At 45.8% G+C, this 23,789-nt stretch overlaps 1 protein-coding gene across 1 annotated transcript in view; it reads right to left on the reverse strand.

Moving 5' to 3' along the window:
- Positions 1-2,861: 2,861 nt before the first annotated feature.
- Positions 2,862-23,789, reverse strand: part of RBBP6 (RB binding protein 6, ubiquitin ligase) — a 33,253-nt gene continuing 12,325 nt past the window's right edge. The window contains 15 exon segments of the mRNA XM_054391157.1: positions 2,862-3,938; positions 4,074-4,992; positions 6,009-7,754; positions 9,316-9,417; positions 9,840-10,304; positions 11,348-11,405; positions 11,507-11,585; positions 11,665-11,755; positions 12,878-13,248; positions 13,700-13,803; positions 14,781-14,953; positions 16,097-16,236; positions 17,079-17,175; positions 17,299-17,387; positions 19,878-19,922. Of these exon segments, the coding sequence (XP_054247132.1) occupies positions 3,300-3,938; positions 4,074-4,992; positions 6,009-7,754; positions 9,316-9,417; positions 9,840-10,304; positions 11,348-11,405; positions 11,507-11,585; positions 11,665-11,755; positions 12,878-13,248; positions 13,700-13,803; positions 14,781-14,953; positions 16,097-16,236; positions 17,079-17,175; positions 17,299-17,387; positions 19,878-19,922 (5,118 nt within the window). The 3' untranslated portion in view covers positions 2,862-3,299.

Genomic DNA, 23,789 nt, shown 5'->3' on the forward strand with positions numbered 1-23,789 from the left:
TCCCGTGCCGCAGGAGCACAAAGGAAGGAGCAGGAGCACCAGGGATGCTGCTCCACGAGCCGCCCAGCCCAGGGGCTTGGAAGGAAGCCCATGTTTGAGGGCTCCTGAAGGGAAAGCAGCTTCTCCGTGACAGCCTTTTGGCAAGAGCAGCCTTATTTAAATACAACAGTTTCTTCAGGCGGAGTAAATAATAATTAAGTAAACCAAATTAACAATCAGAAACGCTCCAAAAGATCCCCAGCCGTGCCTGAGCGTTTGCCTCGGCTCCTGGCAGGAGGCACAACGGCATCGGTGTGCCAGGGATGCGCCAAGCAGTGGGGCTGGGCACGAGGTTTGAGGTGCAGTGGGATGGGGGGGGGGGGGGTGCCTGCCTCGCCCCCATGCTGGGGCTCCTGCACATCAGCCCACTTCTGCTTCCAAGGGTGGTTTGCTCCTGGCCCTCAAAGTCAAGGACAGAACCTCCCAACACAGACAGAGACAATGTGCCTGGCAGATGAGCAGCTCAGGTGGCACAATCCAGCCCTGGCATCCAGCCTTAGGGTAACCCATGTCCGTGGGGTGGAGCAGGAGCTGCCCTCACCATTCCCCAGGGCTGGAGGGGTCCTGTCCTTACCTCAGACTGAAACCATTCTGCAGAGATTGATAGGAAGGGGACAGACCACCCAGGGAGGAATCCATGTGCCCCTGAAGATGTGCTGTGTGCCCACGGCTGAGGGCTGCAGAGCAGGGCCGGGGATGCTGTGAGGGTGGCACATATCAGTGAGGGGATGGATGGCAAACAGAACACAGTCACACCTCTGCAGGGACCATTTTCCCACCTCTGCAGGGACCATTTTCCCACCGTGCCCTCATTTCTGTGCCATCCTTCAAACAAAGCAGCGAGGTTTCATCTGGGACATCCTTGCCCTGCTTGGGCATCCTTGTGTAGAAGAGGCAGCAGCAGCAGATTAAATCCAAGGTTTTCTGAGAACACCCCTAAAGAGCCCAGGCATTTAGGAGAGGGGCCAAGGTGCTTAACGAGCTGCACTTGTGGTGTTTGCCTGGGAAACCAGCATCAGGTCTGTGCTGATGGCAACAGTGGGAACCACAGAAAAAAAAAAAAAAATCTCACCTCCAGCAGGTCTCAAACCAATGAGCTGTGGGGGCAATGCTATGGCCACCTGCCCACAGCCCTTGAGAAGGGCTGACCCCAGGGCCCACCAGGAACATGAGCTGAGTCCCAGAGCCAATGATCACCAAAGACATGGCTTGAGCCCTGAGCAGCTGGGGACCACCAAAGGCAGGAGATGAACCCAGAGCTGGGGACCACCAAAGGCATGGGCTGAGCCCAAGGCTGGGGACCACTGAGGACTAACCCATTGGAGCCAGGAACCACCGAGGGCATCGGCTGGTAGCAACCAGACACCAGGATGGCAACTGCCACTCAGGCTACCATGCATGGGGAGATCCTTCAGTCCTGGCCTTTTACCAATCAACACTCAGAGACCATGACAGAAACTGTTTGCAGCCATCATTAGCTGCAGACAAGGCCCATCTGCATCTGCTTCATCTTAATGAGGCAGCCTTGGCACGCAGCCCTCCCTCCTTGCTACCAACCATCTTGCTCACAAAAGGGCCACAAAAGCCCAGGCTCAGACACACGGAATGGGAGGAAAACCTCCTCCAACAGCCTTGTCCTGCCTCAGCCTGCAGAGGTGAGATGGGGCTAGAACTGCCTCATGCTGCCCACCCTTGCTGCCAGCTTGGCAGAGTTGGCATCAATCAAAGCTGAGGCATTTCCCCCCGATGCATCCCTGCTCATTATTCAGCTCCCATTTACCTCTAGATGCAGCAGCCACTGATGGACCTGGCAGAGACGTTTCCACTGGAGGAGAGGATGTTTGCAGGGTCCCACTGGGGTGGGCTCTGCCAGCAGCCTGGCACTGGATTAGAGTTTTGTGTTTGTGAGCAAAACCCTCGCTGCTGGGAAGGGAAATTGGGTCATGGGCTCAGCGTGCAGAGCCCCTCGTGCCCCACGGCGACATCAGCCCTGCTGAGCCAGGGCAGCACCAGTGCCAGGCATTCCCTATGGCTCAGCATCAGCAAAGCACATGATGCCCTGGAGTGCTGCCAGGCACCTCATCCTCCACACAGCATCATCTTCCTCACTACCATCCTCCTCCTCCAAACCCCTCCTCCCATCTCCCCTGCCCCGAGGAGCCAAGCAGGGCACTGCTTCATTCTTGTAGCACAGAGCCCTGATGGGTCTGGAAAGCGCAGCCCCCATTGCAGAGCCAGGACTGTCTGCGAGGGCACCACGGCTCACTGGGCACCTGCACCCACCCCAGGTTAGGCACTGCTAACCTCTGCACTGCACACACTGAGCCAGGGAGGAAAGAAGCTGTGTGAGCCCACGGGCAAAATGCCAGCCTTGAGCTGGCGTGGTGAGCCCAGGAGCTCCTACTGCAGTGCTGCAATGTGGCACAGCAAGCAGAAGTGCTGGCACCTCAAGGTACACCCAGCAGGGAGAGGCTCACTGGTGACCCATTGAGGTGGACTGAAGGTGTCATCACCCTTCCCCAGCTTTGTTGCCTTTCTCTGGACCTGCTCCTTGGAGCGAGAGGCCTCACCAGCACCCAGCCCAGAGGGACAATTGCCTCTCTGGTAGTGACTCTTCCTACTCTTACCACACTTCTCCATATTCAAGCTGCTGCTCTCTGCTTTCCACATAGATCAGCTGCCAGCAGGCTCCTCAGAGGGGGGATTTTCCTGTCCCTGCTCTCTGCTGGCATCGAGCTGGCACTGCAAATCTCATCACATTGGGATAGTTTACTGAAAACCTTTTATTGTAATCAAAAAAGTGACATAACAGAGGGCTGCAATGGACTCTGCAACTCAGCCTGCTGGTCTTTCCTAACCGAGACCAGCTGCTTTCTGCCAGGCAATTTAAAAAACAAACAAAACAAACAGAACAAAACAAAAAACCACCCCAAAAACAACAAAACAAAAACCCCAACCAACCTCAAATGTGAAAATCTTCACAGTACAGTAAAGTCCACCCCAATTCATCCACGGTGGTTAAAAAGAGGCCCCAGCAAAACCCCTTCCATGTTACACGGTCACAAGTCACAATTCTGTACAAAATGTTCACCTTTATAAAGCTCTGATGTAAAAATCAAAGAATCAAGCAGCAATAGTTTAAGTGCAGCACAGGGTCTTTTTCATCTCATTATTTACAATGCTCCAATTGGTTTACATTTTAAACAAAATTTAATACAGATGACTTAGGAATTAAGTCACTTTTGCACTGATCTGTCACTCTACGTGGGGACAGATTTCACTTTTTGGTCGTCCTTCTCTTTATCTTTGCTCTTCTTGGATTTTTTCTTCTTGTGTTTGTGTTTTTGGCTCTTTTCCAACTCTGTTTCGTTCCCCAGGTGTTTCTTATGCTTCTTGTGTTTCTTGTGCTTCTTGTGCTTCTTCTTCTCTTTCTTCTTCTTCTTCTTCTTGCTGTCCTGGCTCTCCCCGGAGCTGGCACTGCTGCTGTGGCTCCGGGTCTGGCTCTCAGACGGGCTCTGACTGCGGCTGCGGCTGATGCTGGGGCTGCTCTGGCTTGGGGCTGCTTCTGGCTGCTCCACCACAGCAGGTGCCGCCGGCTCCTCCTTCGCCTTCTCCACAACCTTCTCTTTGGGCTCCTTCGCAGCCTTTCCTGCAGCCTCCTCCTCTTTGGCAGACAGGTTGCTCTCGCTGTCACTCTCATTATAGTCTGGCACAAAGGCAGCCTCGTCAGTCTCTCTGGTGAGGTCTGAGGAGAGCCGTGAGGAGCTGCTGACCTGAGGCTTGGGCTTCACCACACCTTTGTCATTCTGCCCAGGAACATTCTCCTTCTCACTCTTGACATCGGGTGACTCCTGCTTCACAGGGGGTTTATTATCACCGGGCTCCTTCTCTTTCTCCTTCTCCTTTTCCTTCTTCTCCTTTTCCTTTTCCTTCTCCTTTTCCTTCTCTTTCTCTTTCTCCTTTTCCTTCTCTTTCTCTTTCTCCTTTTCCTTCTCTTTCTCTTTCTCCTTTTCCTTCTCTTTGTTGCTCTTTACCTCAGGGACATGCTTCTCCTTCTCTTTCGCCGGGTTTTTCTCTGGAGGTTTGTGCTCCTCCGCCGCACGTTTGGAGTCGTGAGCTGCCTTGTGCTCGGCCTGCTTGCGCTCGCGTGAGGGGCTGTAGCTGCTCCTCTTGGCATCTCCAGTGCCCTTCTTGGAGGGCTCTGCCCGCTCTTCCCTTGGCTTGCTCTTCTGCACTGCTGCAGAGTCCCTGGTTCGAGAGGGAGACTCTTTTCTCCTCGTCGATTCGCTCTTCTCCTCCCTGCGCTTGGAGCTGGAGTGCTCTCTGCTGCTGTCATGCTCAGACTTCTTGTCACGGTTGGGCGTGAAGTCTTTGGTGGTGGCCCCCCGGCCAGTGTCGTGTTTCTCCGATGATCTGCTCTCTTTGGAAGATTGAGAAACGCTTTTCCCATTGCCCTGCTCAGCTGCCCGTTCAGAGTGGTCCTTTTCTGGCTGAACACTGCTCTTCCTCTTCTCGGAGGTGTCCTTGTCTGGCAAAGGATGATCTCGGTCTTTGGCTTTGCCCTTTTCAGTCGAGGCAGAACTTTTGGAGCTTTTTGCCTCGTGCTGGGAGCTTTCATAACTCACCTCCTTCACAGCTTTCTGCAGCTTCTCCAGGGGCTCCATCTCCTTTTCGCTGTGTTTGATGGGGTTTGGTGCCTTAGCACTCACGTTTTTGATCACACTAGCAGGTTTCCCTATGCTTGTGGGCACCTGGGTAGTTTTAATGTCCTCCTCTTCAGACTCAAAGTCATCTTTATCCCACTTGGACTGAGGGACCTGGATCATGATGATGACATCCTCAGCAGGGGCTGTGATATCATTGTTGTACTCCTCCATGGTCTTGATGACAGTTCGTTTGGTATCTGGCTTCTCTTCAGCCTTTCTGACAGGGCTTCCTCCAGTGGAGCTGGTGCTGGGGGAGAAAACAAGGGGTTAGTAATGGGTGAGACACAGACCCACTGCTTCTGCAGCCTTCAGCAATTGGGGGCTGAGTCAGGGCTAAATCTTCAGCACTTTCAGATGTTCAATTAAGGGAGCAGACAAGAGAAAGGCTGAGTCCACCAGCCAAGATTATGAGCAATCAATTAATTACCTAGCTACTATGTATTTAATTAACAGGCACGAGATGATCAGATTGGGGACTGTCTGATCTGCTAACTCCTTCATGTCCTATTTCCACCAACAGCAGAGAAATTAGATCCATGTTCTTCTTTCAACATGGAAGCAAGCAATTATGGAGAGGGACACACAAGGCAGGTCTGATCCTCATGCCCTTGTGCTGTTCTTGACAAAATGTATCTTTTAAAGCTTTTTAGAATACCCAGATACTATCTTAAGTCTCCAGTGATGCCTGAAGTGGTTTCCGTTTGCTTAGTCCTGAGGAAGGAAGCAAAGGGGAGCAAGGAGGGAAGCAAAAGAGGGCAAGGAGGGAAGCAAAGAAGGAAGAGTAAGCTAGGAAGGAGGAAGGAAGGAAAGGTGAGCTGTGTCAACACAGCATGATGCTCAAAGCCAAGGCCACTACAATATAGTGGAGTCAAGCTGCTGTTTATGCCAAGTCTAACTCCACATGACCCTGCCAAAAGTACAGCAGTACAGGAAATGCAGATTCTTGCATGGCATGGCCATGACTGTATCCTGGCCTTCAGCAGGAAGGAAGGCAGGCACAGAGAGGCCATCTCAGAGGCAACAGGTATGAATAAAAGGGGAAAAAAGGTCCCAGCAGTAAGGTTTCAAGATGGTGAAATGATGTGAAATGAGCTAACCTCTCCTTATAGCAGATGTGGTGGTGACCCAAGCACAGCTTAACAGGAAAAGTTCACATGCTCCTCACTCATTCAGCACAGACTTAGCTGCTCCTTCTATTAGACACCACCAAATGTTTACATTTTTGGGGGGAGGAAAGAAAGAGGAGAAGAAATGCTGAGGTACCTGGTGTAATCCACAAGGGTTGAACTGGTTCCATCAGCTGCAGTTACTTTTCTTCTGGCTTTCCCCTTGGTTTTCTCTTGTTTAACTTTGCTGCTGCTGGGCTCGGGTTTCTCAGCAGGTTCTTTCCCAGGCGGCAGGTTCTCTGTACTCACAATCTTTTTGCCAGTTTCTCTGTTCAGTTTAATCTTTTTTGCAGGGTTGTTCAGAAAAGCAGATTTATCCTTCTCCGGAGTCCGCTCGCCTTTGTCACCATCAGCTTCAAGCTTCCCCTTGGGCGACGTCTTCGACTCTGTGCTTTCTGGTTTTGAGGTCTTCGCAGAAGTGGCCTCATGCTCTTTATCCACCTTTTCATCTGCCTTCCTTTTCCTTTTCTCAGGTTTGGCATCAGAAGGTTTGCTTTTCTCAGCCGGTTTCTTTGACTTGTCCTCCTTGTTGGAGGGCTTCTCCGACTTGGTTTCTTTCGGATGGTCTTTCTTTGCCTTTTCCTCCTTGGCTGGTCTGGTTTCTGGGTGATCTTTTGTGGCTTTTGGGTGAACTTTCCGGGGGGTACCAAGAGCCTTCTCATCCTTTTGAGAGGAAGATGTCTTAACACTGTCTGTCTTTGGCAGCTCCTCCTTGGTTTTTTTGGCAGGAGGTTCTGCTCGAGGAGATTTCTCACGATCAGCATCCACCTTGTCTTGGGAAGCTTTTGCTGGTTTTACTACAGTGTCCTTCTTAGGAGGAGCAGCCACTTCAGCTTTTCGCTTTGTCTTCTCAACCTTTGCTTTTGGCTTGTCCTTCTCCTTCTTCTCCTTTTCAGACACTGGTTTGAAAGCAATAGAATCTGCTTCCATAGGCTCATCCCTCACAGGGGTGGCATCATCTCTGCTGGGCAGCATGAACAGGGAGTCTGTTTTCACATCCTCTGTCGGAACCGTCTCTCTTGGCTTTCTGGCACCTTCTAACAATTCAGCACTGGGGAACCCCTCGTTCTCATCCCCTTTTCTCCTCTTCCTGTGCTTTTTATGTTTATTTCCTTTGCTGTCTCCCAGGGGATTTTCCACCTCCTTCTCCTTTGATTTTGTAGGATCTTTGATGCCATGGCTCTCTCTCCCAGGTTTTTCAGGGTAATTCCCAGCTATGTTACGAGTTCTGTGGCTCTGCCCACCAGCATAATCCTCCCTGCGCCCTCGAGCATAGGGGGAGTTCTCTCGTCTGGTCCCAGGTGGACCAAACCTATCTGGAGAAAAGTTCTCTCTGCTTACTGGAGGCCGTGGCTGAGCACCAACCGCATAACCCTTGTAGAACTTCTCGTACCACTCTCTGTAGTTCCGTTCCCACTCTCTGTATCTCTCCTTCTCAAAGGGGTCTCTGAAGTCAACAGACCTGCCATAATAAGCTTTCATATCGTAGGGGGGCACTTCCCTGTATCTGTTGAAATACTCCCGCTCCCCTTCCCCTTGAGGCAGAGTCCGCTTGGTGGGAGACTGGCCTCTGAAGGCTGGAGACCTGGAGCGCGAGTGGTACCTCCTGTAGGGGGGGGACCTGGAGCGGGAGCGGTGGTAGCCGTGGGAGCGGGAGCGCGAGCGGTAGTTGCGGCTCTTGCCTTTGCCTCTCCGGGGGTACGGGGGAGAGCGTGAGTAGGAGCGGGAGTGGGAGCGGCTGAAGGAGCGTGAGTAGGAGCGTGAGCGCGAGGAGCCCGAGCGCGACTTGGAGTAGGTGTAGGAGCTCCTGGAGTAGGACGAGGCGCTATAGGGAGACTTGGACCTTCAAAGCAAGCACAACAGAAGAATAGCTGCAGTTAATTCACAACAGTCACTCTGCCCAGGTTTTTTCCTTTACTTTTTTTTTTTTTTTTTCTCCTCTCAAATCTGGTTAGGTTTCTTTTCTCCTCTCCATATGCTCATGTCAAAGCTTCTTTCAGCTGCTGACATAAAGCTACTGCAAACTGAAAAACCTGAGAGCACAAAGTTTCTGCTTACAAGACAGAACAGCTGCTGCTTTGTTAGTGGAAAAAACACACAGGAAGGGTGAGTGTTTCTACTCACTTCTAGCCCATCAGCTACCACAGCTATTGATTGCTTAGGGGTGGTCTATACTGGCCTCTACTGGTATGGGAACCTGCAGGTTTTCACTGAGCAGCACCTACATGCATGCAAATCATTCTTGTTGCGTAAGATACAGAAAGAGCAAGTCTTTACAGCTCCAGTGCAGCATCAAACATCCAAACCCACCACTCAGCCTGAAGACAGTGCAGCTCAATTTGAAAAAGCCAGCTTGGACTATTCAGCTTCACTCATTTGTAGAGGATCTGAAATGCTTGACTACAACCCTACACGTACAGCTATTTCAGCAGCTCTTCTAGCAAGGGTCTGCACACAGCTCTAGCTCTAACCAAGGCTAGGGATCACTTCAAGAAAAATCATCTCTAAAAGCTTCTAAACTCAGCCTCTAGTAATAATATGGCTCAATGCCACTACTCACTACTGTAGGAAAGCTACTGCCTGCATTACGAGTAGAGAGCTACTCGGACTCCTGCCCAAATCATTTTTGGGGACAGAAAGCATCTGCTACCCTGAGTTCTTCTTCACAATGTCATTATTTTGTGTAAAGAACCATTTCACATGATTCCACAAATGTTCACTACAATCATCCTTCCTCTCCAAGCCCTTCACCAAGGTAAGATTTCCTTACAAACACGTCTGATCTTTGAATTCCTAAGAGAAATTTAACAAACAGATCTGGTCTTTGAAGTCCTAAGGAATTAGGAAAATTTAACAAACAGATCTGGTCTTTGAATTCCTAAGGGAAATTTAACAATGTCAACAAAAACAAACTAGTAAAAGCCACCAGTCTTGCAGTCCAGGTTAAAATCTCTCCATGTGTCCACACAAGATAAACAGAATAGGACATGAAGACAATGTCTCTTAATCTCCTCCAAAATGTTCCGAGGTAATCATAGAATGATAGAATTATTTTAGCTGGAAAAGACCTTTAAGATCAAGTCCAACCATCAATGGTTACAATCAGAGTAGGGGACACAGAAATCCAGCAGTTACCCCTACTGAACTTCCAGTCTCCTCCCAGCTGGCAGGAGGTGAAGGATTACAAGGAAGCTTTAGTAAGAGACACCTGCTCCTTAACTCCTGCCAAACGGTAACAGTCAACTGTAATCCCTGCCATATCTGAGCTAGTAACCTAGATTTCAAACTCCTGTCACTGCTAATCCCTGCAATGCTCCAATCCATCTAACAGGGAGGTGGAGTGGGACTCCTCCTGCCTCTTCTAGCCAATCTGCTTCTCCATTACGGACATGTAAAGCAGTTACCTGGAAAACGAACGCCTACGCTCCTTTTGAATCTTTTTATATTCCATCAATTCCTTAGCAAAATCATTTGTAAACTCATCAAGTTTGGACTTTTTCTTTTCCCTGTTAAAATAAGTTTGACCTTTATTACAATGATAGTTTGACCTTTATTAAAAAAAAAAAAAAATGAACAACAACAATAAAAAAAAAGACATCAAGAAACAAACAAACAAAAAAAGAAAAACCAAGGCCAATACGAGAAAATGTTTATCGCATGCAAAACACCAAGGGTGCACATCCTAGCTCAGCAAAACCAGGGTGGAATTCCTGAGGAGAGGTTTTGTTTTGTTTGTTTGTTTTTTTTTTTTTAAGGTGAGCTTTAGGTTTATATTTCTCTTTGGGTTTAGTTTTGCACGTTTACTGGCTGCCATGAGGAAATAGCTGGGGGCAAAAAAATACCCCCGCACTGAGTCGTTTTTTGCTTATGTCAGATGCTCCCGAAACACAGAAATGACAAAAGGCCGCTTTGCTGAGCCAATACTTACTCCTCTTTCAGTCTCCGCTGCTCTCTGTAAAACTCCTCCCTAGAGAGGGGAGGTGCTTGTGTCGTTGGGATGGTGTTTGAGTGCCCCGCTGGTACTGCTGCTGGGACCCAAGCTGATGATATGTTTGCAGGAGCTGGGGGGTATCCTGGAGGGGGGACAGAGTACCCAGCAGACGGAGGTTGGCCAGGTGGAAATTGAGGAGGAAACTGTGGTGGTGGTACCCCAGGTGGAAGAGGAAGTGCGTGGGGTGGTGGAGGATACAAGGGAGGTGGAGGCACAGGCACAAAGACTGGTGATGATGCTGGTAGTGCTGGGGCCTGAGTCCTTTGGGAACGTTCACTGTGCAGGCGTCCTCGATTTGAACTTTAAAGAAACCCAAAAACACATGTCACTGTTTGGCACTCCGCCCTGCCTCTGGGGAGGACAGCGAATGAAGCAGCAGCACGGTGCCCAGCACTTCTGCTTCTCAGCTTAAGCCATCTCCTCCCTGCTTTCTCTTCACTTCAGCCTACACCCAGCTCTTCATCCTCAGTCTTGCCTTCCACATCAGCACCCCCTACTGTTCCCTCAGCCTCCTCCTCCTCCTCTCACACTCAGCTTTGTGACTCTGCATGGAGGCTGCTTGGGTGTAAACCAGACTCCCGACTCCCATGGGCCACAGACCCACTGCTCCGCTGCCACTCCTTCTCACTCCTGACCTTCAAAGTACTGTACAGACAGCACCTAATCTTCTCTCAATTGGTTTTAAGCTCTCCCATGCAGGTTTCTTGTGTTGTTGCCTCGTGATGATGTGTTTGGCCTGTTCTTATCCCTGAATTGTTATCTTCCTACTTATGGAATCTGAAATTTTAGACAAGCTGTGGGATGGGTCTTGGTTTGTGCTTTAAGACTCTATAGACAAAATGAGCTCTTATGATTTATCTGTAACACACAGATACCAACAAGAAGGCCTAACTTGCCACCACAGTAACAGGTAAAATAGACTCCTGTCCCTCCAACTGAGAGAAAGCAGCCTGGTTCTTTGAGAGCACTCATCTGAAGGAATGCAAAGCTGTCATACAAGAACAGCTCGAGTAATTTGCTCACTCAGTACCAACAAAGTTGTTAAAGAATGTTGGAGCCTGGTTTCTATTGGGAAATCAATTTCTTTGGCCCTATTCAGCCAGTAATCAAAGAGTGGCTTTCCATCTGATCTTTTAATTAGATTTAATTTTTGTATATAATTAATTTGTATATAATTATGGTTTCCTCAAAATTGGTCATGTTTCGGAGTCCTCTTTCCAATTATATACTGAGTTTTATTCTCAATAATCTCACTGCAAGCACAGATCTCCTTTGTTAAAGCCAATTCACATTAAGCTGTTTAAAAATTAATTACCACTTGCATTCTCCACAACTATCTGTGCCTACTGATTTCCTTAGAAACAGGCTGTGGGGTAAATTCTGTGCTACAGCTTCATTTCACAGCTTATAAGCAGCAATACATGGAATTTTTGCTGGATACTTACAGCTCCCAGCCTGGTCTACCACCTGCTGAGCGAAGGGTGCCTGCTCTCATGGGGTGACCTGTGGGAGCAGGGAGAGGAAAAAAGAAATAAAATCCCAACATTTACTTTATCTGAAGAGAATTTTTTCAGAGAAGAAATTCAAAGGTTACAGTTACTTACCAGTTGTGGGTATGGATTGTCCTTGAGGGCCCAGAAGACTTGGTATTGCTGGCTGTCGTAGCACAGGAACCTGATAGCCCTTGTGAATAAATGCAAATAGTTAGCAACATGCTCTGCTACAGGACAAGAATCACTGCAGCTGTTGACAGAAAACTTACCTTCTCTTCCAACAAACTGCTGATTGACAGCGAGGAAGTTTTAGAAAGCTCAGCAGACATCAGAGCAGGAGGTAAAACAGTATCAGGATCACTGCAACAGAACAAAAAACACAAATTTTTTTTATTCTTCTAAAGTTGTTTCGAAGTGTTGCTTGAAATACTACACCCAAGGTAAGAAAAGACTGACTACTGTAAATGGAAAAGTAATCAAACCCCCAATCTCCACTAGATTTACATGTGTGAATCTGGCTGATTCCAAAGGAAGCACTGACTAGGAGGCACTTCACGCTACTGGCACTTGAAGACGAAGCTCACTGGAAAATTATCTTCTGAAGTCAGCAGGACATGAATGGACTAGAGAATGTCAACCCCACACACTGAACGTCAGGTTTGGAAAGTGAAAGAAACATTTTCTGGTGGAATTTGAATTATTTGCTCCTTTAGAGGCTGCCTTAGAGGGTCTTTTGGATTGTGATCCTTTGTATTCATGGTAAAGCTGAGCCTGAGCCTTCTGGACAGAGCATCTGTCTATATTGCAGGTGTAAAGAGGAATTATTGTAAAGATCTACAAAATACTCTCTACAAAAACTGACTGCACTGTGTATTACAGAGGATGACTGACTTATCAGAATGTCTTTTCCACCCACAGTGATTCTATGGGGTTATGAAATACAGAGGATGGAAATATCACAGAAAAAAAGCATTGCAAACACCTGGTCAGCTTTATCTGCAATTGTGCTTTCCCACTTTCCCTGAGATGACCTCCTCAGTACTACAGAGAAGTGAACACACTCAAGAAGGTCTGACATCACTAAGTGGTTGCTGTGGAAGTTTCTAGCCAGTTAAAAATCACAAAATCACAGGGTATCTGTGGTTGGAAGAGACCTCCAAGATCATCCAGACCAACCTTTGACCCAGCAATGAACAGTCCATGCTAAGCCATGTCCCTAAAAAAAGGCTCAGCAGGCTCCTGGGAAGCAAAGGTTCCTCATTCAGGGTAAATCTACACCAAATGAATGATTAATGCTTCTGGGACAATTCTGGCCCAAGGCACACAGATTTGATCAAAGTGTCCTTACTCCAAGTGAAAACAAAAAGCACAACTTCCCAAATGATCTGGAACTCTGATCACAGAGAAATCACAAGCTGAGAAGCTCAAGAATCTAACTTCAGCTTGCAAGTGTCTCTCACATTCAATTACAGATTTACTCACCGAAAAGGTCCATCTGGCTTTTCACCACGGAGGAGGGACACTGCTGGAGGGAGATCAGAGACAAGGACGGAATTGGGATTTACTGGCAGCCCAGGTGCCTGACCAGGGCCCAGGGATGACAAAGCAGCTGAACGAGAGGCCAGAGAAGCCAGGGGAATCATGAGGGGATCCTGCTGCCTGGACATGGCTGGCCGCATCAGTGGCTGCAGGTTGCGCGTTATCGTTTGTCTCATCAGGGGTGGTGGAGGTGGAGGGGGTGGTGGAGGTGGTGGCTGCTGCTGCTGCTGCTGCTGTTGTTGTTGCTGTTGCTGCTGAATCTGCTTACGGAGCCTCTTCGTGTAGCCAGTTTCATTTTTGAAGTTGTTCACAGCCTAGAGGCAGGAAAACATTGACAAAAAGCTAACATGAAGCTTCAGCAGAGACACAAACAAAAGGCTCCAGAGAGTAAAGCTACTGGTGGATTGCTGCAAACATTATTAACTCTGAAATAGATCAGGACACAGACGCATCAACTCATCACATTAAACACTGACAGCAGTGACTGGGAACTCACAGAGTGTGCATTTGCAGCACTTCGTGTTAACACTGAATTTGAAGTGAGGCACAGCAAACCATGCTCGATGAAAGCGTGACCTGAATTTGCCACTCTCAAAACTACAGTTCCAAGCCCCTGTAGCAAGCAATAAACAGCCTGGAAAGCTAACTTAGCCCTTAGCAATTTCACCTTGCTTAAGGAGGGCTAATTGAGTGGTTTCTTCCCTTCAATTTTTTCCCAAACAGCTTTTTCTCACCCCCATTTGCTGTGGAAGCCTGTCCCCTTACCTGGCGTAGGAACTTGTTGGCAATGAGAGCATCTGGAGAGACATCTGTTTGATGACATGTTGGACACGTGTGCTCCTCAGATTCCAGCAGTGCTGTTCTAATACCTGTCATCAGAATGAACCAGATGGGTTTTGTTAGGCAAGCTGAGGAAATCTGGGGGGTTCCGATCAATTCTAATAACATCTATACAAATGATAGGTGAATATGGTCTGGAACTGAGAGTATAAAGCTAGAAATGGTCAGTTCCTAGTAGGCATCTAACAAAATCACTGCAAATTTGCTGCTGATATACAAACTACCGTAGCATTTGAAGATGAGGAGTAAGCTGGGCCTTGATGTTTCAAGTAGTTCTTTTTGCACTGTCTAGTACAGAAAGAAGTAAATAACTAAGACACTGCAAAACCCCATTAGCAGGGTTTGAGTTCTGGTTTTAACCAACTCTTCTGTGGAGAGGAATGTGGATTAAAGGCCAAACTCTGTTTGGTCCAGTTCACAGGAAGTTCCCAGAGTTGGATGTGTACTTGTGTGAGACAAAGGACAGTAGACAAACTCAGTGCATTCACAGAAACCTAGAATGGCTCAGGTTGGAAGGGACCTAAAAGATATATACTCCAACCTCCCCACCATGGGCAGGAATGCCTCTCAACTAGACTCAGGTGCTCAAGGCCTCATCCAACCTGGTTCTGAACATCGCCCAGGGAGAGGGCATGCACAAGCTCCCTAGGCAGCCTGCTTAGTATCTCACCACCCTTGTACTGAAGGAACTTCTTCCTAAAATCCAGACTGAACCTACTCTCCCTCAGCTTCAAACCAGGGTTTTAAACTAGCTGACACAGTAGCCACCCCACAATTTTGCACTCACTCATCCATCCACTATTAAGAGAATTTAAGTAAAGGGAAGAAGGGAAAGAAGCTTTTCTTTTGTGCTCTCCATTATAGAGGAAGAGCCCTTTCCTATTCTGGCTATATTTAAGCACTGAACAGAACTGGTAGGGCCAAAGCAATGCTCTGATCTCCTGTTTCTGCCTTCAGAAGCCGAGATGTGATGTTTTCAGCTATCAAGGAAGGCAGTGACACTCACACTCGTCACAGTAGCTGTTTCCACAGCAGGGAATAACAACCGCATCTGTCATGATATCCTTACAGATGAGACACAGCAACTCATCTGGAATAGGATCATCTTCTTCTGAAGAGGATGATGGCTCCTCTGGTAAAAAGGGAGGCTTTTCTTTCTTGCCTATAGCATAAGCTTCCCTAGAGAGAGGGTGGGGGAAAAAAAAAAGAAAAAAGTTAGATGGGCAAAGGGAAGCTTTTCCAAGGATTGGATTTTAGCAAAGGAAGGTAAGAGATGGGATTCTTCTTGCTCCACATCAGCCTTCTAAACTGCAGACATATAATTATAGCTACTTTTCTAGAAGAGGAAACAATTTTCCTTTTGCAGAACTCTCCCAGTTAGAGCAAATTTCATCTGGTTTGACCCATGAGGAAGGGCTGCTCTTTGTTAAAGACAGGAGCAAAAGGAGCTTTCAATGATAGCAACTCCAAATATAAACACCAGAGATTCTGCAGCCAACCTCCAGGGTAGCAGCACCACTCTATATTCATTAGAAGGCATCACACATTTTAAGGTTGAAGCACAGAATTGGTTTGGTTGGAAAAGACCTCCAAGATAAGAGTCCAACCATCAACCAAACCAAACCAGCATGGCCACTAAACCATGTCCCCAGGTGCCATGGCCACGTATTTCTTGAGCTCTTACAGGGATGGTGACTCTATCACCTCCCTGGGCAGCTTGTTCTAATCTCTGACCACTCTTGCAACAAAGACATTTTTTGTAATATCCAATCTAAACCTGCCCTGGCACAATTTCAGGACATTTCCTCTCCTTCTACCACCCTTTAGACTAGGGAAAACAGACCAACCCTCACACCTGGCTCCAACCTCCTTTCAGGGAATTGTGAAGAGCAATGAGGTCTCCCCTTAGCCTCCTCTTCTCCAGACTAAACAGCCCCAGTTCCCTCAGCTGCTCACCAGCCCTGCTCTCCAAACCCTTCACCAGCTTCACTGCCCTTCCCTGGACCTGCTCCAGCCCCTCAATGTCCTTCTTGCGAGTGAAGGGCCCAAAGCTGAACCCAGTATTTGAGGTCTGGCCTCACCAGAGCCACAGGGGGACAACCCCCGCCCTGCTCCTACTGGCCAGACCATTGCAGATCCAGGCCAGGATGCTTGGTGGCTTTCTTAGCCACCTGACCACACACTGGCTCATGTTCAGCTGCTGTCAACCAGCACTGTGAGGTACAGCAATTCCTCTCCTTAATAACAGCTGCTAGGCTGCTTGGTTGCAGTGCCACAAGGGCATCAGTTACTCTTGGCCAGCCCGAGGCTCCCTGCACTTACGCGTCGATGGTCGGGATCGCGTATTTGCCGGTGTTGGTCAGCATAGCACCCTTGGTGTTTGGATCTTTAACCTCCATCATGAAGCTCCTGGGAATCCCTGTGCTCTTTTTAATTCTAGGAACAGACTCAAAATTTTTGTCCTGTTAAGAAAAGAAAGGCAGACACATCTCAAGGCTGACACTTCAAATGCCGTTCCAATGGTTATTCTAAGCTGCAAAACCTCTCTTGTTACTCAGTGTAAGGGATGCTCAACTAAAAAGTTTATTTCCCTGACTGAGTACAGCCAGGATGTTGGAAAGGTTGAACTCAGCGTTCTCTGGCTTAACATCAGGTTCCTCAAGGGTGAAACATTCCTCAGCTCACCAGAGTCACAAATCTGCTCCTCCTCCAAAGCACAATTCAGAGCGAAAAATTAATTCCGAGCTCTGAAACATTCCCTATCTCTATGTGAAAGTTCAATCCACACCTCAAGCACATCCGTGCAGTCACTACCACTGAACAGCATCAATATTCAAGCAGAGACTTGTGTCATTACAGCATGCAAATATTCAATGGCTGGGGTCAACAGAAACAACAGGTTTTTAGAGGAAACACTAAGAACGGTCAACTGTCATAAAAAGAGTTAAAAAAAAACAAACAGAAAACTTTCCAAGAATATTGAGAAATATCAAGTATCAAATATACATGGAAGAAAATACCAAAATACACACAGAGGAGCTACAGACGTACTTAATGCCCATAACCTAGCAAAAGAGAAAAATCTTACACTTCTAGAATCACAGAATTGTTTTGGTTGGAACAGACCTCTAAGATCACTGAGTCCAACAACCAACCCAAGGCCACTGTGGCCATTCAGCCATGTCCCCATGCAGAGGCATTTCACCCCAAGAGAAACAATTCTTAACATGAATATTCATGCATTTATTAACTGCCAATAAAGATTAAAAACCAAGCAACACCCAAGGTCCCCCCGACTTCTTACCCCATTTGTTGGGCAGTTCTTTATATAGTGGCCAGGTTTCCCACAGCGGAAGCAAGTGTATGATGGTGGAGGTGGGCCCAAGGGTTTCTTCATGTAACTAAAAGTTTTGGGAGGAAAAAAAAAAAAAAAAAAAACGACAAAGAAGGCATGAGTGTGTGTCTCTTGTTGAAACAGCTCTACAATTTTTTCATCATCTTCAAAGGAAAGAATTGACACTTACTTGACTGGATCATATTCATGGCCAGACTGTGTCATCATAGCTTTAATTTTATCTTCCTCGGAAGCATTGGCTTCAGCCAGATTGGCAGTCTGTTTAACAGGTAATTATTTGACACACACATTAGAAACACATTTAAGCCCACACAGCCAAAGACAACACCACTCATCCAATCCTGTAAAGAGCAGCACAACTCTAGCTGAGGTTGTATGAACACAGCTGCTTTATATAAAATCTGTTTGTCCTGAAGATGTTCTGGGGAGTCCTTACGCCATTACATGATGTTTACGTGCCTGCCAACCTACTTGAAAAGAGCATTCTTGGGCACTCAAAACCTTAGGCTCTGTTTGTACCTTACATCAAGACTTGTGTAACCAATCCAATTTTCTTCCAAGTGGGCTGAAGCTATGTGTAGACAAAAAAAAAATACACTATCCAGCATTTTTAACCTGATTGTTAAGCTCCAGACTATTTGAAGGAGAAGCCATCCGCTGTATATTTAATTCAGATGTATGCAAGCATTGTTATTTACATTTTGCAGCATTAAAAGGACACACAACTCAAGAGCGGGGGCAGTTGTTTCTGCTTGCTGAAATGCAGCTTCAGACAGAGAGGCATTAAAAGCAATCAAGCTTTTGACAATTCCCTCAGCAAGAGAAAAGATTCTGTGGAGCAGAAATTTGCCCATCGTGTGCTGCAGGCAGCTCAAGCTGCACATTCCTCCCCTGCTCACTCTGGTTAAGTGATTTAACCACAGGAAGCAAAACCTGCCATTTATTTTATTTATTTACCCCCCCCACTTGACTGTGCCCTTTTAACACACAAATTGTAATATAAACCTTCTGCAGAACTAGATTTTCAAATTACTGAAGCCAGATGAATTTTTTTTTTTAAAGTAGCATTTGTATCAATGTTTTTATTACACACTAGTCCAGATACAAGCAGGGTCTAAGGGAGTGACTGCAAATGATTTTAGATCTTCAAGCACCTAATCATTCAGATCAACCACTCATGTTTTGTTTTTTTTTCCCTCTCTTTTTTTTTTTTTCTGGTTTTAGATGCATTCATTCACAAAAGCAACCAACTAGTTTCAACATTTTATTAAATGGTTGTTTCAAATACACAGTTATTTTCTCCACAGTAACATAATCCAGATCGACAGCTATGAAATCATTTCCATTGACAGGTACAGAAAGCTTTACAGATACTTGACTAATTTGTTTGAACCCAAACGGTTTACAAAAAAAAAAAAAAAAAACATCTCCAAAAACCCACAAAACATTAGTAGGAATAGACCAAAATTCAGAAGATGGCATTTAATACATAGTAATCATAAACCAGAGAACTGTCAACACATTGCCTCCGTGCTAAGCCGCTCTGCACTAAAGAGGTCAGAGTAAGGCACAGGTTTGAGCTGCTGTAAGTTATTTACCTTCCTGCATTGTCCTGAAAGACTTAAAATCGTCTCAAAAGCTGAACTGTGCACACCACAAGTTGTCACATTTGAGAGTAAAACTTCACATGAGTTTACAGAGCCGAGGACATGTTTAGGGACAGCACTAATGGAGATCAAGTTCTTTTGGTGCCTTCCCTTCCAAACTGGGTTTGGGGTTTGTGCCAAATCTACACAATTTGAATTGCTGCGGTGAGACAGGGAAGAAGTTACCAGTAGGAAGAGATTTCTCTCTTGGAAATGGACTCCAGCTTTGATTTTCAGAAATAAGAACTAGCTCTTCTGCATCAGGCCCTGCTTTCTCTGCTCTCTGCAGCTGTACAGCCTAGGAATGCAGCTGGCTAGCCCTACGCCTTCTCCCCAGGAGCAATCACTAGTGCTTTCCCAGACAAAGTTACACATTGGTGAGCAAAAAAATGCAAGCAGTTCCAGAGCAAAACATGGCATTACAACAGTTTCAGAAGGTCACAGCTGCTAATATGCCACACACACACATTGGTATATTCCTATAAACAATGAGGTACAGTTACACAATTTACACGGTCTGCGTTCAAACAAATTAGCTGGGGGTGTCCACTGCAAATCTACTACAATGGGTGAGCTTGTGCAGCATTCAGAGGGTGGACCTGTAACTGTAATGACTAGAAATTCAGAGAGAGCCATGCAATTGTCCATGTTACAGAAAGGCTTCTAGTTTGGCTGTTGCAACCCCCCCCTGCAATGTCCATAACTTACAGCCAATTAAATTCTTCCGTAAAAATTGTGTTAGTTTCCAACGGAAAATTAACGAAAAGTATGAAAAACGGTAAACAGCTTCTGAAGAGCTTCTTCTGTGGGTCTTGAGGATGAGTAATACTGCAACATTATGTTGAGGCTGATAAGGTACTCCCCTTCTATCTTCCCAAACTGGGAACTACTCTTTACAGGATAGTATCAAAATATACACACATTTTTTCTTTTGAGAAGTTTAAAAAAAATACTTTAAATTGTTAAAGAATTAAATTAAAGCTCTGTTCAAATTACAACAATTATGCGGCTAGAGATCACAGAATAAATTTAAAAATAGGATAGCAAACACTTTTTTTTTTGTTGTTTAAAGTATTTGACAAGAATATATATATATATATACCTTAGTAAGCTGGGCCAGAGAAATAGATGCAGAAGAGTCATCAATCTGTTCACAAAAAATTAAACACATATTCAAGTTCTACAGTCAAAACATAGCAACAGTTAGCCTCTAGTAGTCTGTAATCTGCACTAAACCCTCTGAGTGTCATTGAAAGAGGCATTTCCAACCCCATGTAAGTTGTATTTAAAAGCTACAACAGTTTAAGAGAGCCTGGATGTGGCTAATGAGAAGGAACTGAAACACCCAAGCCCTCTCAAGATCAACTTACTGCTCCAGAATATCTCAGAGAAGGACCTTAGTCAAAAGCTGACAACTGCTTACGAGTCAAAAAGGGTAAGAAGCTGTCAATTTTCAGCTGAAAAGGATTTAAGCCCAACTATTTCTTTGAAAAGGAAGCATCACTACAGGACACTTCAGTGTGGTTTGTAACTCAATCAGTTCATGTCTCACTATGTATATATGCACATGGCTTTGCTTTTAGGAAGGCAGCAGCTGCCTGGCAGAATAAAGCACAGGCACCTCAGCCCTGAAACAGGAGCTGTGCCCCTCCTGCAGTAAGGTTAAAAATGTCAAACTCCCCATACCCACAAACCCCAAATAACACCACTAACCTAAAACATCAGCCATAAAAGTAGCCCACCACTTCATCTAGAAAAACCCAAACCCGATTAAACCGTTGAAATGGAGGTGTTTGCAGTAGTCTAGAAAATTGATTGCTTCTATTTTCTTAGAGCACAGCGCACACTGTCCAGATTGCTTTGGGAAGTGGGACAATTTACTATGTAACTTACTATTGACCAAACCCAGCCCAGTATTAAAGGAACAAAGGCAAGGAGGAAAACATGAATTGACAATCCTGTCATATTTTTTTCTCCACTGCAAGCCCATTCCTCCCTCCCAGCTGCAGGAGTAGAGCCCCCAGGCAGTAGTTAGCAGCGCAGTGTTCAGAGAGGACATAACTGGAGTGCAGGGTTAACTCTTCTCTAGTTCTTTTCCCAATATACTAACTTGTATTATACCACAAGCAGCAGTGGAGCTGTCAATAGCAAAAAAAAAAAAAAAAAAAAATCACCAGAAAGACATTTAAATCTCTTATTATGTCTTCAGTTGCTCAAAAAATGTAGACTAGAGTTTCACAAGATAAACTGAAGAGCTCTCCTCAAGAGGTCATTGAATGGCTCAGGAGAGAGATTAAAAGCCTTCCTTGGCAAAAGCTCTTGTCCTTTATTACCTGATGGAGTGGAAGAATTCCTGGGAGCTGTTTTACCAGAGTCCAGGAGGAAAAAGGATAATAAATCTACACGCAGAAGATGATTCCTCACTCCAGTTAATCACTACTTCTCTGCATGTGCAGGGAAGCACACACACAACATCACTTTACTACTAACAAAGCAGTGCTTGGAAGTATGCCTTGGGAGAGGAATGCCCAGTTCTGGAAGGGCAGACCTGCTTCCCACTGCAAGCCTTACCAGAACACTCAGCTTTCCTTCTTGCCAGAACATTCTGTACCTCATTCTGTAAAAAGAAAGCCTGAGCAAGTGTTTTGCACTTCTGTGTGCCACTCTTGCCACACGTGGAGAAACAGACCTACGCTCTCTCAGGGCAGGCACAGCCACAACCATTCTGTGGGTTTGGCAGGAGCAAAGGAGAAGTTAGGGCAGCTCTCCACTGGAGTTAAGCAGTCCAGTACTGACTGTAAGTCAAACATAACAGTTAATCAACTATTAATGAGCTCTTGTATTTTTTAGGAAGCAGCTATTGCACGGCCTGCAGGCAACAGTCTCATTTCTTAAAGGAGGTGCTAGCACTCCTTTCTACTGAACACTTATCAAAGCACAGAATTAATGTACTAGTTAGTATGTTTGCCCAACAGCCATCATCCAGTCATCCTGCATCCTTGTGTCTTTCTTTTTGCCTTTAAATTTCTGCTCAAGTATTTCCAGCCAGTCCCTCCAATCAGTCAAGTACAAACAATATCTCCATGAAACTTGTATACATCCCTAATACTGCAGAAGAACTGAAAATACCCCAGAAAATCCTAAGCCCCAGCATCAACAATGTATTAACTCTCAATTCTGCAGAAGATTAAGCAAGAACTAACAGAAATCAAGAGGGAAAGGGGACAGAGAAGAGGAGGAAGAGGCTGATCTCACTGCTGAAGTGCTACACCTGAATGACAGTAATTTCTTAGAAGCCATCAGCTTGGCTAAGCTACAAATTCAGCCAGGAAGGATCACTCCAAGGTTAGGCTTGAAGGCACTGAAACAATGGGCATGACTCTCTGTACTTCTGCAGCCTCCAAGGACAAATACCAACCAGTGATCCTCGCAGTGACTCAAATAGCAACACTAACCCAAAAAAGGATCCACCTCCTTGCCTTGGCTCTAGTAACAGTGGAACAGCAGCACAGATCTGCAAGTGTAGGCTGCCAGCTAACAGAAGAGCAAGAAAATGAAGAGAGTCAAAGGATAAGCTTTGTGCGTCCTTGGTTTAAAAAAAGAGAAAAAAAAAAGAAAAAAATTCACTGATTTCAGTTTTGCTGCTTTACTGTTGAACAGGAAGTGGCAAACTCTACAGAGAGATTTATTCTTACCACACTAAGATCCAGGTTCTCCTTTGAAATCCAGACAGGAATGTGTATTAAAAAAAACCCAAAATAAAACAAAAACACCAAAAAACAAACACAACCCCCACACTTTAGGCCAAGACCTGAGGTAGCTTTAAGAATAAAGCTTCTCCCACGCTGGAAGAGCCTGACGCTGCTCTGCTGTTACAGTGAGAGACAGGACTTGGAAAGATTGATGCAAAGGTTCCTCTCTATGGCTACCCACAACCCAAATCAAGTCCAGCCAGGGCACACCAGGGAAGGGGTTTGCTTTGCCTTTCTTTTCCTTTAGTTAACTGTAACTAACACTAAGTCTTCCCTCCCACTCCAGGATTCTTCCTTCAGATACCTACGTTAGCTTGTGGTAAGATGCTACTTAGAAACGTAATACAGACATGCCAGGGAACACAGGAGGCTAAAAGAATGTTAACTTTATTTATGAACATGTGATTGGTGTTTATACACATGCTAGTAAACAAAAAGAAAAAAAGAACTGTTTTCAAGAAATTAAAACCCGTCTGAATTAGATCAAATACTATCAACGTGGTTCACATCAATGCATTACATTAACTGCTAGGGTCACTGGGCCAGTTAAACTAACTCAAACTCACAATAAGAGGCATTCATGTCCAAAAAGGAATTCAAATCACTCAGCAATAGAATAAGGATGCAGATTTAGACTTGGTGGTTTTAGACCTACACACACACAGTGTTGAATTTGAAGCTGTAAAGCATTCCGTGGGAATCAGAGGCTGCATTCTCCACAGAACACAGCCCCAGAGTTCAGGAATTTCTAGATCAAGTTCTCCTAACAGCTTATTGAGTGATCAGATCCAATGATCCAGGGTTAGTGTAATGCCTCACACCACTCTAGTGAAGAAAAAGCAGTTATACTTAAAATAAAGATGAAAAATAAAAAAGCACACAGTTATTTTTATACTCTAAGGACTATTTTGAAAGGCGAAGTTACACACAGTGTTTGACCCGAGTGGCAAATCATGATCTAGACCATCACCAGTCAAGTATTTCCGTGTTATTTAGATTTTAGCAGCACAACAACATTTTCAAACCTACAGAAAAATGCTGCCCCCTTTCCAAGTGTCAATTCAAAGTGGTGGTATACTAAAGAAAGGCTGAATTTGGGAAGTTAAAGCAGCATCCAACCCTGAGGTCACCCAAATCCAAAAACGTACCGCAGGCAGGAGAAAAATGGCAGGGGGCTTTCACCCACAAAGGCACCAGGCTCTAACCTTATGCCAAAATTTGTATGCCATTATTTTCATTTGCAGACAAAACTATGAGACTAA

Source organism: Indicator indicator, chromosome 22 (assembly GCF_027791375.1).
Source record: "Indicator indicator isolate 239-I01 chromosome 22, UM_Iind_1.1, whole genome shotgun sequence".
Taxonomy (NCBI): domain Eukaryota; kingdom Metazoa; phylum Chordata; class Aves; order Piciformes; family Indicatoridae; genus Indicator; species Indicator indicator.